This window comes from Ricinus communis, chromosome 8 (assembly GCF_019578655.1).
Source record: "Ricinus communis isolate WT05 ecotype wild-type chromosome 8, ASM1957865v1, whole genome shotgun sequence".
Lineage (NCBI taxonomy): Eukaryota > Viridiplantae > Streptophyta > Magnoliopsida > Malpighiales > Euphorbiaceae > Ricinus > Ricinus communis.
Genome location: NC_063263.1, coordinates 16147595 through 16164265, shown reverse-complemented (window position 1 = coordinate 16164265; position 16671 = coordinate 16147595). Strand labels below are relative to the sequence as shown.

The 16671-nt window shown below is 26.5% G+C and overlaps 1 protein-coding gene across 1 annotated transcript; it reads left to right on the top strand.

Moving 5' to 3' along the window:
- Positions 1-11111: 11111 nt before the first annotated feature.
- LOC8266276 (double-stranded RNA-binding protein 2) lies at positions 11112-16318 on the top strand. The gene is made up of 3 exons (XM_002529901.4): positions 11112-11723; positions 14326-14545; positions 15006-16318. Exons 1-3 carry the CDS (start codon positions 11478-11480, stop codon positions 15941-15943), a joined length of 1404 nt encoding a protein of 467 aa, XP_002529947.2. The 5' UTR covers positions 11112-11477; the 3' UTR covers positions 15944-16318.
- Positions 16319-16671: the final 353 nt, after the last annotated feature.

The following is a 16671-nucleotide window of genomic DNA, read 5'->3' as shown; positions in this document are numbered from 1 at the left end:
TCAAATACTAGTTTGATTTGACTTACAAATTGGTTGGTGATCATCATTATTCGCAATAACAATTTCCAATTCTTTCTCAATTTAAAAAAAAAAAAAATCAATGCGGAAGTAATTGTAAGTTGAGTTCAATTAAATTGTTTTTTTTTTTAATATTATTCCTTGCATTCCACAAAAGAATTATTCACTTTTAATAAATTAATCTATTTACTTTATATCAATAAATATTTATCAGTATTTCTCTAAAAATATGCTTATTGAGTTTTTCTATAAAAACTATTATTTAAAAAAATATAAAATGTAAAATATAAAATAACTGCCTATAATAATATCTATGTTAATGACAAATCAACAATTGAAAAAATATACTGTAATCTGGAATGGATTAAAAAGAAAAAGTAAAGACTATGGAGGGACTATGAATCAATCTTTAAGTTTTAATTCTGTCAACTAATTAGAACTTCAAGGAATATTCTATTAATTAATATGTCAAAAAGGTACTTCCTTTTAAAAAAAGAAAAATTAAAATAAACTTGCACCTATACTATATATGTTTGTGCATGAGTTATTATTTATTCTCTCTTAGTATAATTTAGTAATAAGCTTCTGTTTTGTTAACGAAAATATTATTGTCTTAAACATCCTCGTGTCTTTAGCAATAAATATTTAAAGAAAACTATTTCATTGAATAATACTAAAATAAATAATTATGAAAAATATAAAAAAAATAAATTAATATAATATAATTTATTTTAGTAGATAGTTTTGAATTTTAAAAACTATATGAGATTACATGTCAATAAGTTTAAAGTTTTTAAATAACGAAAAAAATAACAATTGGTATTTGTAAGTACTCAATTTGAAAAGGCTAATTTAGGTTAGCTTAGTATGAAAAATGGTGACCTAAGCTTGCATGTTACATTAACAGATGGAAAATAAAATAGTTTGTGTTAAAGGAGTTGGGATCATAAGCTATGGTGGCCTAAAGAAAGAAATTACAACTTTTGTGCTAAATAATTCCTTTTTAAGAAATTAATTTTTTATAATAATTTGTTCTGCTGACACAAGGTGAGGTTAAATTGGCCTCTTTTTTTTTTTTCCTTAAAGAAAAGAGAAAGAAAATAATAATAATAATAATAATAAAAAGGATCGAACCCATCCAAGAGAAAAGGAAAAAGCTAATTTAGAAAAATTCAAGGATTAAATTGGCATTTTTTAAATATAAAAAAGAACCTCCATAGCAAGAAAAAAAAACTTAGCCAGAGCAAAATGATTTGACTGTTTTCAATTTATTATTTTCATATAAAATTATATATATCTTTGTTCCTTGAAAAAATTATGAATATAATCAAGAAAATTTAAATATAATATATATTCTAATCGCAATAAAAATATTATTTTATTTTACAATTTGATGACATATATATTCTATGCAATCACTTATGTTTAATTATATATTAGACTTTTTAGTTATTCAATAAATTTGATCCCAGAAATATTGTAGAAAAGTGCTTTACTGTTGAGATTTCAACTCTATTAAATTTCAGTCCGTAAAATTAATATTAGAAATTCTTTATAAGGTAATATTACAAATCTCATAAAAGATATTAAAATTTCTATAAAATGAAAATTAAAAAAGTTCAATAAAAAAGAACAAATCACAAATTTATTTTTATTGAATTACATGAATAATATAAAATAAAATAAAATTACCATCACTTTAAGAAATAATCGATGATGAATTAAAATAAAAAGGCAAAATTAACTAGAGAAATAGAGGCGGTCAGTCGGTTTGCTATGTTTTAATAATTAAATTTTATATTTATTTTAAAAAAAATCATGTGAACTTTATGATTATATAGGGGAAAATGTGTCAAATCCTGAAAAATAAAAAAAAAATAAAAAATAAAAAAGAGAGAAAAATGAAAGAAAAGGATGGGAAGGAAGCACCCCTTAAGCATTAATTAGTAAACGCGTTTGGGACCCCAAATGAAAGTGCGGCAATAGCTCTTCTTATTCGATAGTCGGAATGACCTTTCTACGCTTTTATCTCTTCATTCCCAAACTCTTCCTTAAAAGCGTGTTTTATTTTTCAGCTCAGTGAAATTTGAAATTCTCCAATACACTAAATTTAATTTTGAAATTAATTTTTATTTGATTAGCTAAAAATTAATTTTTATTTAATTCATTCTCTTTATATAAAAAGTGTAATATAGTCTTTTAGAAAAAGTTAAATTAAACTAAAAAAAGATAATTTTTGGGTTAAAATGATCTAAAAAAGTCAAAAAGATTTATTTGGTTATGCCTTCAGAATTTAGGGACCTATTTAAACCTTATTACTCTTGTGACTAATTATTATTTTATCTAGTAATCTAAAGTAATTTAGAGCGTGAAAAGTAAAACTCTTTAGGAGTAACAAAATACTACCTCAAAGTTCTAATACAGTTACATATTAAAAGTTCTAACTTAATATCTCATTTTTTGAAAATAAAAATACACTTTGGAGTTATTTCGTATATTATTAAATTATGAGTATATAATAAACTTTTGTCATAATAATAATAATAATAAATTTTCAGAATACAATTATATGTGTATGCATTATCACTTACAACAATCACACATAAGTGGTTTGTAAATTGAAAGTTTCCATTATAAAGTTATCTTCTTCTTTTTTTAAGTAGAGAGAAATTCTAAGTTTGTAGGTATCATTCTCCAAAATTCTTATAATAATATAAATTATATCATTAATGCCCAAATGATACAATTTGTGGAAATTTGAAAAACTTCTCCTAAGATAAGTTCTAATAGTCATTACCAACCCCTGCCAAAATAAATAGGAAGAAACAAGTTACCTAACTTTATCCATTGGCAAAAGTCTAAACTTCATATTATATTCCATCTTTCTTCTAATTTGAAATTAAATTTTATAGCTTAGTTACATAATGGTATATCCTCAATATTTCTTCTTCGAATTTGTTATTTTTGTCTTTTTTTTTTTCTTTTTGTGTTCATCTAGTTTGTGACAATTTTCAATAAACATATTACACATTTCGTCTAATTTTAATAGACAGGTTTTAAATTGTATAAGAAAATTTGATTTTTTCAAATAATATTATTATTTTTAATTAAAATATACTTAATAAATTTTATAAGGTAATATACGGTAATTTAAATATTTTAGATAGTGTTATTAACTTTTTATAATTTTTGAAATTTAAATTTAAAAATTTTCTTGAAATTCAACAAATTATTTAGTAATTTATAATTTTTAAAATTAAATAATTGAAATTAGTTATAAATATTGATATTTATATTAATTAATAATAATTTTTAAAACATATAATCTTAAATTAATAATTAAAAAAGTGTCCTACATTTTTTTAAACAAATTAAAAAAAAATGACCTATCAAATTTTGAGGAAAGGGGGGTAATATAATAGAGAAATCCCAGGTGGAGAGTGTATTATTAATAACAAAGTTGCTTATTGTTCGAGGACTCTTCTACATTAACTAATTGCAATTAATGAAACTTCAATGCTGGATAACGATTTCACAGCTTCCTTCTTCCATTAATTAATTACTCAGAACTTAGGTTCATGGATGAATCGATATCTATTATAGCGATATTGTGTATAGAAATAATTTTTATATAATAATAAAAATATTATTATTTTAATTTAAATAACTATAAATAGATATAAAAAATTTATTATTAATATACTATAATTATTTTAAGTTCCGTCTCAAAAATATTTGTATATATAGTCTTAAAAGATTTATGGTATATGCTATATTTTATATTATTGTATTATTATTTTCTTTTATTTATTTTATTTGTATAATATATTAAGATATTTATGTATTTTATTTATAGTTTTATTATTTCACTAATAAAATTAAGTAATAAATGTAAATAAAAATAAAAATTTTAGTACTTAAATTTCTATTAAATTATAATATTATTATAGTAATAAATTTTATTTAATTTGAAATGTATGACTATAAAAAAAATTACTCTCTTTATTTTCCTACTCATAATTTATGATATTTTTTAAGACTTTGAGCACTTTTAGACTGAGTGTGTGGTAAGTGTATCCTGTTTGATTTATTTAAAAACCTTTTTCAAGATATTGAACTAACCATAAAATTAATTAAATACTATTCAATTAAAGTAGAATTTTTTTAGTATATATATATTTAGAGTTGATTTCAACGTGATGATATGACTTTTACAGATGGCAAAATACTCTCTTAAATGTTTTAATATAACTGCATATTAAAGATTCGAACTCAAGACTTTAATTAAGCTAAAAATAATCATTTCCATTAGAATAGAGTTAAATGCATAATTAAATGTATTATGAGTAATAAATAAATTTTAAAAATGATATAGTTAATATCCATAAAAACTTTAAAAAATTAGAGTTGTAATGTTGAGGAATAAGTAATAAAATAATATATTTTGAGTCTAATTTTGATAGATTAATTTTAATTTGTATAAAATTAAAAAATTCAATTTTTTTCAATTAATATCACTATTTTCAATTATTCTTTATTAAATACAATTAATAGACTTTTAATGTAAAAATTTGTAAACTTGTCAATCTATCAATAATCTTTCAGATTCAAATAAAAAAAATTATAATTGAATTTAAAAATAAATTTATATAATAATTTATAATTTAAATTCAAATAAGTATTAATTTTTATTAACTAATAAAATATACATTAAATATTTGATTATTAAACTAGCAATTAAAAAATAAAAATAGTCTATATTTTTAATAAAGTAAAAAAAAAAAAAGCCTATCAAGTAATAATAATAATAATAATAATAATAATAATGAGCTGAAAGGAAGGCAATAACAGCTGCCTTGGAAAACAAGATTTCTTCATAATTATCCAAATAATTGTTTGGAGAATAACAGTCAACCATATAGCCAACCACGGTCACGTGCCTAATACAACAGAGGAAATTGGGGGGCAAAAGAAGATAGAAAATGATAAAAATAATAGGTTAATTTTGAGGTAAATGATATGATTAATAAGTGGTGGCCCCCACATCATAGTCATAGTGCCCACTTTAATAAAAATGATGGTTTGGTAATAATGTTTTCTAGTCAGAAGTGAAGACCATGGGGAAATCTCCGAGGGCCAGCTATTGCCAAAACTACCCTCAAAAGTGTCGTGAAGGAATACTATATGGATCTATAAACCAAGGGCATTTTGGTAATCTAGGAATATAAAATTAAACCCTAGGCTTCATTATCATAGACAAGGTGAGTGGGGAACAAACTTTTTTAATCTCCGAAATTGATGAAGTTTGACTATTATTATTATTTTTTACTTATAAATCACAAAATGTGCCACCAAACCTAATTGAAGCTTTAATACTGCTTTTTGACAAATTGGAAATGTAAGTCCACAAATGAGGATGGCAAAATATAAATGTGAAAGTTTGAAAAGTTATGCCATTCCAATTTCATTTTGGTATTTCCCATTATTTGAAGAATAAGAAGAAATGAGGTTTTAATTGCTTCACCTTTTTTGTTCTTCTCTCTTGGCATTTTCATTATGAGTGATTTTACAAAAAGAATTCAATGTTTGTCTATAAAATTATTTCAATTTTGATATCTTTTTTTAAATTAATTTTTATTTATTAGTAGATAAAATTCATAAATTTCTTAATATATTGAATACTAAAGATATAAATTTTTTTATCTTTATACTGTGCATGGCAACGAAGAGGAGAGCAAAGAGGAAGGTAATTTAAAAAGAAAGGAAGGGAGTTGAAAGAAATGAAAGAAAAAATTATTATTCTATTATGTTTGATTACATAAAATAATTATTAAATGGAGTAGAAATATGTAAAATTTATTTGGATGAGTGGGATGAGAAGAAAATAATAATTATTGAAAATATAAAAACTCTTAAATTGATATTTAAGTCTCAAAAAAATTTATCATTATATAATAAAATACATACAAGTTTTAATTAATTATATTATTTAGTTTAAAATAATTTTATAAGAAAATGCATACAAATTTTTATTTTACTTTAGTAAAACTATGAGATAATTAACTATGAAATATATGAAGTGATGACATTATGTAAATAATAGCTACGAAATATAAAACTTTCACGTAAAGAAAAAAAAAGAGACATGCATTGTATCATTGACAAAATAAAGAAAATAAATAAATATGAAAACTTAATAAAAAAATCTAAAATTTATATAAAAAAATTATTTTTAGATTATTATTAAAAATAAAAAGATAAAAAAAGACTTTATGCGTATGTTTTAATTTGTTCCCATGAGTTGAATTCTTTTACATTCCAAATTGGAATGTAATCAATTTCATCTTCTCTAAAGAGATTGAAGGTCTCCTCCCATCTTAAAAACTAAATAATTAAATAACTAAATATAATAATAATTCATTCTCCATCTATTTCTTTCCCTTCTCTTTGAATTATTTTCCATCTATGTATAGTGTTAAAGAAAATAAAAATTTACTATTATTAATGGTTAAATAAAATCTTAAATAGCATTTTTCGAATAAAAGAAGTTAGATTATCTAAATGAACTAAGATAAAAAAAACAATACATATTTTGTGCTATGTTTAAAGTGATTATAAATCTAAAATTTTATTTATTATGACTCGTAAATACTCTAAATTAAATATAAATTTTAAATTTAAATATTTTAATGAATTATATAAAAGCCAACCAAATATTTAGATCGGAGCAAACTTAAACTTGGATTAAAAACATAATTATACCTTGAGGATTAAATAAGTCTAGTTCATAAAACCAACTCTTTTTTTGTATTATGTATGATAATGTAGAAGGGAGGGAGGAGCAATAATAATGTTATTAGTCAGCAATTAGATAGGGCGAAAATAATTATACTGTTGTAAACTTATAATAATAAATTAAATAAATGGTAGAAAATCTTCTGATCAGATTGATGAGCTCAAGTCAGAGTTAAATGGGTTCTAGAGGAGTGAGAGATATTTTACATAGTTTGAAGAAGGCTAAAGTGCCAATTTTTCTTCTGAATTTAGAGGAAATAAATAATTAGATAGTATTTTAATTTCTTGCTAATTCATATACTAACTTACTAACAACAGCCAATTCAGTCCAATTAGGGATTAAATCAATGCAAAAAAGTCTATAATTTTTATTGAATTAGAGTACGTTTATTTAAATAATTAATATTCTTATAAGTTTTAGGATCATAGTAAAATTTTACATTTTTAAAAAATTATAAATAAAAAATAATTTAATAATTTTTTCAATTTTAAACTCAATCAAAATTTTGACACGTTAAGAATATTAAAATAATTTAATATATGACTTAATATATACAAAATTATTTAAATTAATATGGTAAAACCAAGTTGAAATATTTTATCATAAATTTCTAATACTGTTATTTGTATATTTTATCAAGTGAGTGTGCATTAAGAAAAATAAAGTATTTTTTTGGACTTTTGTTATTCACAAAGGTACCAAATAATTTAAGTCTATGATAATTAAACTTAATTTTTGAATAAGATGTATAAGGTAAATAGAATATAGAAAGCTATAATTTTTTCTAACACCACTATATCTCTTAGGTCATTGGCAAAAATCTCATCAATTATTGTTTATCATCTTTTGTATTTTTCCAAAAAAGCTTTGATTTTTTTACACTAATTTTATCCTAATTTTTGATAATTTCTTACTTATAAGAATAACGAAAAGCAAGTGACGTGTCTGAAATATTTAGAAAAAGCATATATGCATCTTTATTTTTACTAAATCAGCTTTCTTAATTATGATTTTATTATTATTATTATTATCATCCACTAATAATATATAAGTTTTAATCCACCAGAATTGTACTTATTGCATTTTTATTATTTGCTTGAAAGTTTTAGGTGCACTTAGAGTTTTTTTTTTTTTTGTCGAGCTTTATTTCATTCACGAAATTCAAGCGTTATATCTTCAATTTGCATAAAGATTATAATCACAACTAAGAAAATGCAAATGAAAAAATATAATACATTCCTTTCCATTGACTTCTTTGAATATCGATAAATTAAATTTTATGAATTGTACAGATAACTTCTTTTAAAAATTTTCATATTAGAAAACTAAAAACACACATACTCATAATGAAAATTAGAATACAAAAAATTCATAAATTTCTGCTCAAACTAACATAAAAAAAAAAAAAAAAAAACTAGGCATCATCTAAAAATATATATCTAGATATATATTTAATACATAATAATAAATAGTTTTCGTAAAAAAAAATAGTAAAAAAAGAAAGGAAGACAGGGATTAATTTATGGCAGCCAAAGAAAATTTAGGGGGTAAAGAGGCCATAAAGTCAATTTTGGGGGTAAAATACTCTTTCATTGAAATTTCAGGGGGGTAAAATGATACTGACAGTTGAGCTGAAAGACAACTCCAATTCAATTCGATTCAACAAGCTTCACCGTACGTATTTCAAAGGTCTATTTATCTTTGTGTCTCTGCCGCTCAGTGTCACTGCTTCGTAATGCAGCTTTTTTCTCATAAAGCAATACTTGTCCACTCTAGGCCTGGAAAATTAAAAATAAAAAAGAAAAGAAAATTTGCCATAAACCTTTTGGAAATAGCAAATAAAAAAAAACAGTATTAAAAATGAAGATGAACTTAATATTAATAAAGTTAAAATAATCGATTTTACAAAAAATCAAACCCTAATAGAATTTTTCATCAATCACAAGCTGTGATGGAGTTTGGGTAAAACTTTTAAGGAATTAATGAACAAATTAATAAAATGTTTCTCACATTATATTTTTAAGTTAATTCTTTTATCATAATATATATAAAAACATAAAAGAGAAAATTTGATAATAGAAATTAAATAATTATTAATTTAATTTAATAATATACAATATTTAAAACTAATAATTTGTTTAGTATGTCTAATTTTAAAAATATAGTGTTTTTTAAGAACTAACAATACTGATTTTAGATTATAGTATTTTTAATTAATTAATTAATTATATAATATATAATAATTTTTATTTAAAAATATTGTATTAATCGTTTAATATTAGTTTATTAATTTTAATTTTATTTAAAATTATTTTATATTTTATTATGTAAATAACGATTCACGGAATATACTGCTCATACCGACCCCAATGTTTCCAAGAATCTCCGCCTAGCCACCAGAATACAACGTATTTCCATTATGCTCACTTGTTCATTTTATTATTTAATTGCAGTCATCACTCTATTTTAAGAACATTAAATATGATTAAAGTGTTCTAGTTCTTTCTATTTGTACAACATATTATTCTTAATAAAGAAAAACTTATTATTTTAATGTTATAATCTTTATTTATCAGTTATTTACAGTTTTTCTAATTATTAAAATTACAGTTAATTCTTATATATAAATTCAAGACTATACATATTTTCACAATATAACATATTTAAATACGAGTGTAAATTAAACTGTTTATGAGTATTTTGGTGACTCGATTATATAAAAACTCATTTTGAAATATACATGAGTGATTTCCATACTAATGTTGAAACTCGTTTATAAACCTAAACAAGATGTTTTCATCTTAATTATTATTAAACCTAATTTTTATATTAGGTTTAACAGTAATAAGTGAATTTCATTAATAAATATTTAAATAATAATTAGAATATTCAAGTATTATAAGAATTATATTCATTATTTATATTTTTTATACTAATTTTTGTATACATCTTATTATACTTTATTAAGTATTATAAAGATTATAACCACAATTTATGTTTTTTATATTAAAAACAGACATTATTTTCAACTTGTATTCTTTAATAAATATTTAAATTGAAAATTAAGCTTGTGAATATAAAATGAGCATGACGAGGTTCCACTTGTTTAATAAATTAGTGATTCTCAAATCTGAATTTTAGACTCATTTAATAAAACAACTAAAATTGAATATACAAAGTTGAGCTTTGACTTGGTTAGTTTGCAATTTTAGTATTCAATATATTATGCTTTAGCAATTTATATCGTGAGAATAACATTTACCTAAACACAAATTAAAATCTCTAAACTACAGTTTTAGTAGACTTTCGCTCCTTTTACTTCGTGCGATATGTCACTTTTGCAATATTTATTAGTATATATTTTATTTCTATTATTACATAATAATAATGTTTTATTTAAAATAATTATAATTTTAGGTAATTATATAAAAACTAGAAAACTTATTAAAAATAATTATAATAAAACTCACTCGATATAACTAAAAGGTTTTCTTTTTATTAATATACTCATAACCAATATAAATTTTATCATTCATCCTATTATATTTTCTCTTCTATTATTATATTTATTTATATGATAATAAAGATAAAATATGAGAAAAATAATAATAAATATTACTTAATTTCTTAAATGATACTTAATTTGAAAAATAAAATTTCTATGGGGGATATTTATTTAAAACATGATTTATAACAAATAAAACTATCGTAGAAAGTAGGGGTGTTCATTGGTCAGATTGATCAGTTAGAAAGTATATGCTAACTCAAATCATATTAGTTGAGTTATATTTATTTAAAATTGAACCCAATATTTAAAATTAAAAATAATTTTATATTTATCAATTTTTAATCAGGTTTAATTTTAAAAAATTTAATCTAAAAATTAAAATTAAAACTTGTATAACAATTGAAAGTTCTTAACAAGATATATATATATATATATATAAATATTTAAATTTAAAACTGCACTCAATCTATTTTTATTTGATTTTATATATTGTCAAACCGTTTTCAGCAGATAGAGTTTTAATTTTGAGTTTTTGAATAATGGATTTGGTTGAACACTTCTAATAAAAAGTTGTCTCACTGCCAAATAAATTCAAGATCATGAGAAATGACTGCATTGTAAATAAAAACGGTATAAATGACATTTAAGAAAGATAATTAAAATATATACTAGTATTTAATTTCAAGGTGGAAAATCTAGAGGAAAGATCCCATCCATGCAGCCTAACGTTCAGTTGACTCCCAGCAATAAAGCATTAATAAATTCTCCGATTATTTAAATCCCCAAAGAACAAACAAAAAAACAAAAAGAGTAAATAAATAAATAAAAAGTCCTTTAACTCATTATAATTACTCTTTAGTCCTTCATCTCTCTTTTCTTCTATCGTCTTCTCTCTTTCTATTTCCTTTTTCTCTTTCCAATCCAAACAGAATCAAAACCAAAACCCTAAAATTAAAAAAAAAAAAAAGAAAAAGAAAAAGAAAAGAAAACCTTGATCTCACCGAGAACCCATTTCGAGGTCCGACTCGATCCGTAGCTGAAGCTGAACAAAGAAAGAGTTAAAAAAAGGAGAGAGAGAGAGAGAGAAAGAGAGAGAGAGAGAGAGAGAGAGAGATTGGAGAAGAAGAAGAAGAAGAAGAAGAAGAAGAAGAAGAAATGTACAAGAACCAGCTACAAGAGCTGGCGCAGAGAAGCTGCTTTAACCTTCCGTCTTATACTTGCATAAGAGAAGGTCCTGATCACGCTCCTCGTTTTAAAGCTACCGTTAACTTTAACGGTGAGATCTTTGAATGCCCTCACTATTGCTCTACTCTCCGTCAAGCTGAACACTCCGCCGCTGAAGTCGCTCTAACCTCTCTCTCCAATCGCGGTCCCTCTCACTCTCTCGCCGCTCGCATTCTCGTAAGCTCTATTTATTTTATTAGTTTTTTTCAAAATAAATTATTGTTTAATTTATAACATTTATTATTAGTATTAGTTGCTTAAAAACTGCAAATTGATATTAAAAAAGGAACACTCTGATTGTTGCTAATGTACGCCGAGGGAGGAGGTGGCTGTCCTGTTTTCGTGTTTTTGCTTACTGGTGTATGCATACATCAGTTTCTTTTTTATCCCGGCGAATTCGCCGAATTTACGAAAATGCCCTGCCTCTATGACTCTGCCGTGCCGTGTGGTTTGCGCTGTTTTCTGTTTTCTTTCTTTTATAAATTAAATAAGCTGGGTTCCTAAAACTTATTATGGTTTGTGAGGTGCTAACGTGCGCCGGTGGAGGTGTAACTCCTTATCCTGCGAAGACGGTGCTTTTGACCGCCGGCGGGGTGGGGTTTGGAATTAGGAAGCAAAAATGACGAGAATGCCCTTGTTACATTTGGGTTAGAACACGATGGTTTTTCTTTGACTTTATTTAAAAAGAAAACAATAAAAGTGAATTTTAATTTTATTTTGGCTTTTTTATTAATTATAATTTCTTAAAAGAATATTTAAATAAAACCGTGAGAAATGGGTATTTTCTGTGACTCGGTGTGGGTTTGTCCATATGCCTTAGTGATCAGCTGCAAATGTTAGTGAAAAAGGGTGTATTTTGGTCACTTAAATGATATGGGTTTTCTGTTTTCTTTCCCTCCGGTAGACCCTAATTGGTTGCGACTTTTTTTTTTTTCAATATATTTTGTCTGTTGGCACTAACTTATAAGTGCTTATTGCACAAAATATTATATATGGTTAAAAAAATCTGATAGATAAAAAAAATTTAGGTACCACTTATATTATCATTAATGTTTTAATAAGCTTTTCAAATGATGCATTTTCAATTATTTTCATGCTTAAATTTAGATAGTACGTGTTATCAAGGAAAAGAATTATTAGATTAATCTGCACCAAGAGAATTAATATCTTCATGTCTCTGAAATTTTGCTTCTCTCATGTTTACATGTACAGCACATTCTCTATCTTCAACTTCCATAGTCATCAACCCTTTCATAGGCTTTGAGTCCCATCAGTTTGTCATAAATTTTACCCGCTATATAGTTGTTAGAATCTTCTTACCAGCCTAAAATTGTACAATCTTTATATAGCCACACGTCTCCTTTCGATCTTCTACAATTTCCCTTATGTAACAGTTTGTGTTTTAAAAATTATCTTACAAGAGTACTATCAAGTCTTATTTATTGTATTTCTTAGGAATAGTATGATGGTGATTTAGAAGGCCATATGGATGAATTTCATCTATAGTAATCCTTCCACTGTAGTTAAGTAAATAGGATTTATAGTAGTTCAATAGTGTTAGTAAACTATATGACATTAGTGCATGCTACTGAAATGATGGAACTAGTTACATGATTAGACCCAGTGGGGGGGAGGGGTTGGTAGAAAGTATATGGGATATAAACTGAAAGAAAAAAAATATTAGTAAAAAAAAAAAATATCTTTTAAGAAGTTTTTTGGGGGCGAATTGGAAAAATATAAGATATTTGTAGGGTAAAATCTGAAATATGAAAAATATTTGTAAAAAATTTAGACCTGGATATTGGAACGTCAGCCAGCCTGATTAATTGAGTCTGTATGTTTGAACATGAATTATTTGTTGGCCAGTTAAGGCCTTAAGAAAGCGTAAATCCTTGTCCCAGCTCACTTTAGAGGCAACCACAATCAACCGCTGCCTACATCACTCGTCCAAGCCACCTTATTATCAGATTGGGCCATGCAAGTCCCTCAGCCACAGAACAGCTTAAGCATGAATATTAGAAAAGATAGTTATTTGATTAAAGAGCAATAATTTTTTTTTTTTATTTTTTTTTTTTTGTATATGTGAAATACAGTTAACTAACTATCCACTTTACAATTAATAATTTTGTATCAGAAAGGCTTGCGGTTGTCTGAACTTGAATATAATAACATGCCAAAGAAAAAGAGAGGGGGGGAGGGGTCGTTTGTAGTTGACCCCAAAACTAGGCTTAACTAAATTTAATTGGCTTTTAATTTATTCCAGGTAATTTTCATATTTCAGGCCTTATCGAAACTTGTAAGGTTGATAATTTTCATGAAAGGTCGGACTACATGATTGTTCTGTGAACTTATGAAGGTTTTCAGTAACTATGACTCGTAGGATTTCCAGATTTTTGGTTCTGTTGAAATGAGGCTTCCATTATTTTTCATCTTGGGTGCGGCAGGCACTCCAATAACCTTTTTCAATAACAACTTCACAAATGTTTTCTTGTAATTCATCTCACAGTTACGTTCTTTATCTTCCATCAAATATAATTAGCATGAAAATTCGAAATAAGCAACACAGTACATATATGGATTCTGCTAATTGGGTGGCTTTTAGTATACTTACTAGTACAATTTCTTAATGAGATTTTAAGTAACTGTAGGATTTTGAAAGAGGATGACCTCTCCTGGAATATTATGTTATTTTTGGTGTTAAAGATGTGCATTAACATTGTTTATTATCCTTGGCGTGCTAGTTTGTGATTTTAATGATGATAGGTTGCTATAATGTCAGGATGAAACTGGGGTATACAAGAACCTTTTGCAGGAAATTGCACAAAGAGTTGGTGCTCCATTGCCACAATATACAACATTCAGGTCAGGTCTAGGGCACCAACCTGTTTTTACTGGGACAGTAGAATTGGCTGGAATTACATTCACAGGTGAACCTGCCAAAAATAAGAAACAAGCTGAGAAGAATGCAGCAATGGCAGCTTGGTCATCTCTAAAACAATGTGAGTTCCTGTCCACTTTTTCATTGTATAAACAATTGCTACCAATGACAGTAAATATTAAGTAGTGAACCTTCATCAGATGGAGGATGTTCAATAATTCATTTATAAATATCCTAAAGGAAAACTGAATGCATCAGCTAAAGATATATGGCATTACAAAAAGATCCCCACCTATGGGAGTTCCTTGGGTGTACTGAATTATAATTTTGCATGGGAATCTGCTGTTTGGTATACGTACATAAATTTGTGCAGTTGTTTTGTCGAGATTGCTTCTAAGTTGTCTATATACGAACATGTATTTTATGGTTCATTACAAGCTGCCCGTCCCTCAAAATACTTCCTGTTTCTACTTCTAATGCATATATAACATATCTAGTTGCATAGATAAATTTTTCATAGGAACTTGGTCTTAATTCTCTTACAAGTGTAAACATATCTTTTTGTTTTTCTTTCTGGCCAGTGGCAAAAGAAGATGCCAGTTCTTCATCTGAGCCAGAAAACAGTGATGAGTTAGAACAAATCACGATAGCTCGTGCCTTGTTGAATTACCGATTGAAGGAAAAGATGGCAATAGCAAACTCCCCAAACTCCCCAATACCGTTTTCCAAAAAGTTTCCAATGCAGGGCCCTAGGCCAACAAGTCCACAGCCTGTACCTGCTACCACATCCAAAATCCTCCCCTTATTTTGCCCAAAGACAACTCGAAATAGACCTACTTCAACAACAATAACCGACAGATCTGTGCCAACCAGAACAGCAACATCAACAACGTCATGTGACAGAACTGTGCCGCCACGACAATCGCCTACTCTAGACCTTTGGGCAGCTCATCCTCAGAAATTCCCAGCTGCAGGAGCAGCTCCTTATGTCCCTATCCGACAATTTGGGGCGCATTGCCATGGCATGGCTCAACCTGTAAGAGTAAGAAGTGTAGTGCCTGTTTTTGCTGCACCTCAATGTCAGCCACCATCACTACCGCCTCAGGTGTTGCGAGGACTACCACAACAACCTCCACCTGTCACCATTAGGCAAACTTCTCTAGTATATGCAGCTTCACCACCAGTTCAAAAAGAAGATCCTCTGAATGTTCAAAAAGGTAATGTGGTTGTTCCAAAAGAAGATTCTCCAGCCAGTCAAAAAGAGCATCCAGATATTGGAATAGAAGATTCTCCGACAGTTAAAAAGGAGCATTCAGCTGTTCAGAAAGCAGATTCTCAGGCCGGTCAAACTGATAACCCAGCTGTTGAAGTAGAAGATCCTCTGTGCAATACAAAAGAGGATCAAGCAGCAGAAAATCCAAATAAATCACCAGCTCAACTGGAAGAAGCAAGCACATCAACTAACAAAAGTTTGCAAGAATCCGCAATGCTACAAAGCTTGGAGCACCTTAAAATCTGATCATGGCATGGGGAATATCTGCTCAATGGGAGACAAATCTGATGGTTTTTCTATGCTCGTCTCACTTTTGTTTTAGTATCATCTCTCATCTTATTATATGAGTGGTTCTATTTCATCTTTCTTTTTCATTTTAATTTTTTTTTTTTTGTTTAATTTTTACTGTTCTCCATTTTGTTCTCTTCGAAGCCACAGTTGCTGCAGGCAGGTTAAAATTAGTACGGGCAGTGCCTTAAACTTTTCAATTCGAGAATTTGCCAAAATTAGTGGCTATACGTAGCATGGTATAGTTTGATGTTGCAAATGTTTCCGTTAAAACTCAGTTCAGGGCCTTAGTATGGATATTGGCAAGGAAAATGTCCCGAAATTTTGATCTTACTATGTGAAATATGTACTGCTTTTGTGTCTGGTGATAAGATTGCCTTTCAATTTCAAGTTAGGTGGTCCAATGAGTCATCTCATGTTGAGGAATTATGCTATAAGTGGTGGGTTGTGAAGTTGATGATATTTTGACATCTTTTGGTGCTTAGTCAATAGGTCTTTACTTGGGTGGAACCTTTTATAGGGTTAGCTTATGAGAAGTTGCTAGGCTTGTTTGCTAGCTCTGCTCTATGCTTGCTTGGCATTTTGGTGCAGGAGTTGGGACTCCTAACAAAAATTTCTATGTGTAAAAATAAATACACATTTCAAAATAAAAATATTTAAAATAATTACAACAGTCATATAATACA

Coding starts and splice junctions, on each gene's coding strand:
- LOC8266276 (XM_002529901.4), top strand. CDS start 11,478: ATGTACAAGAACCAGCTACAAGAGCTGGCGCAGAGAAGCTGCTTTAAC. Junction 11,724..14,325: donor CTCTCGCCGCTCGCATTCTC/GTAAGCTCTATT, acceptor CTATAATGTCAG/GATGAAACTGGGGTATACAA. Junction 14,546..15,005: donor TTGGTCATCTCTAAAACAAT/GTGAGTTCCTGT, acceptor CTTTCTGGCCAG/TGGCAAAAGAAGATGCCAGT.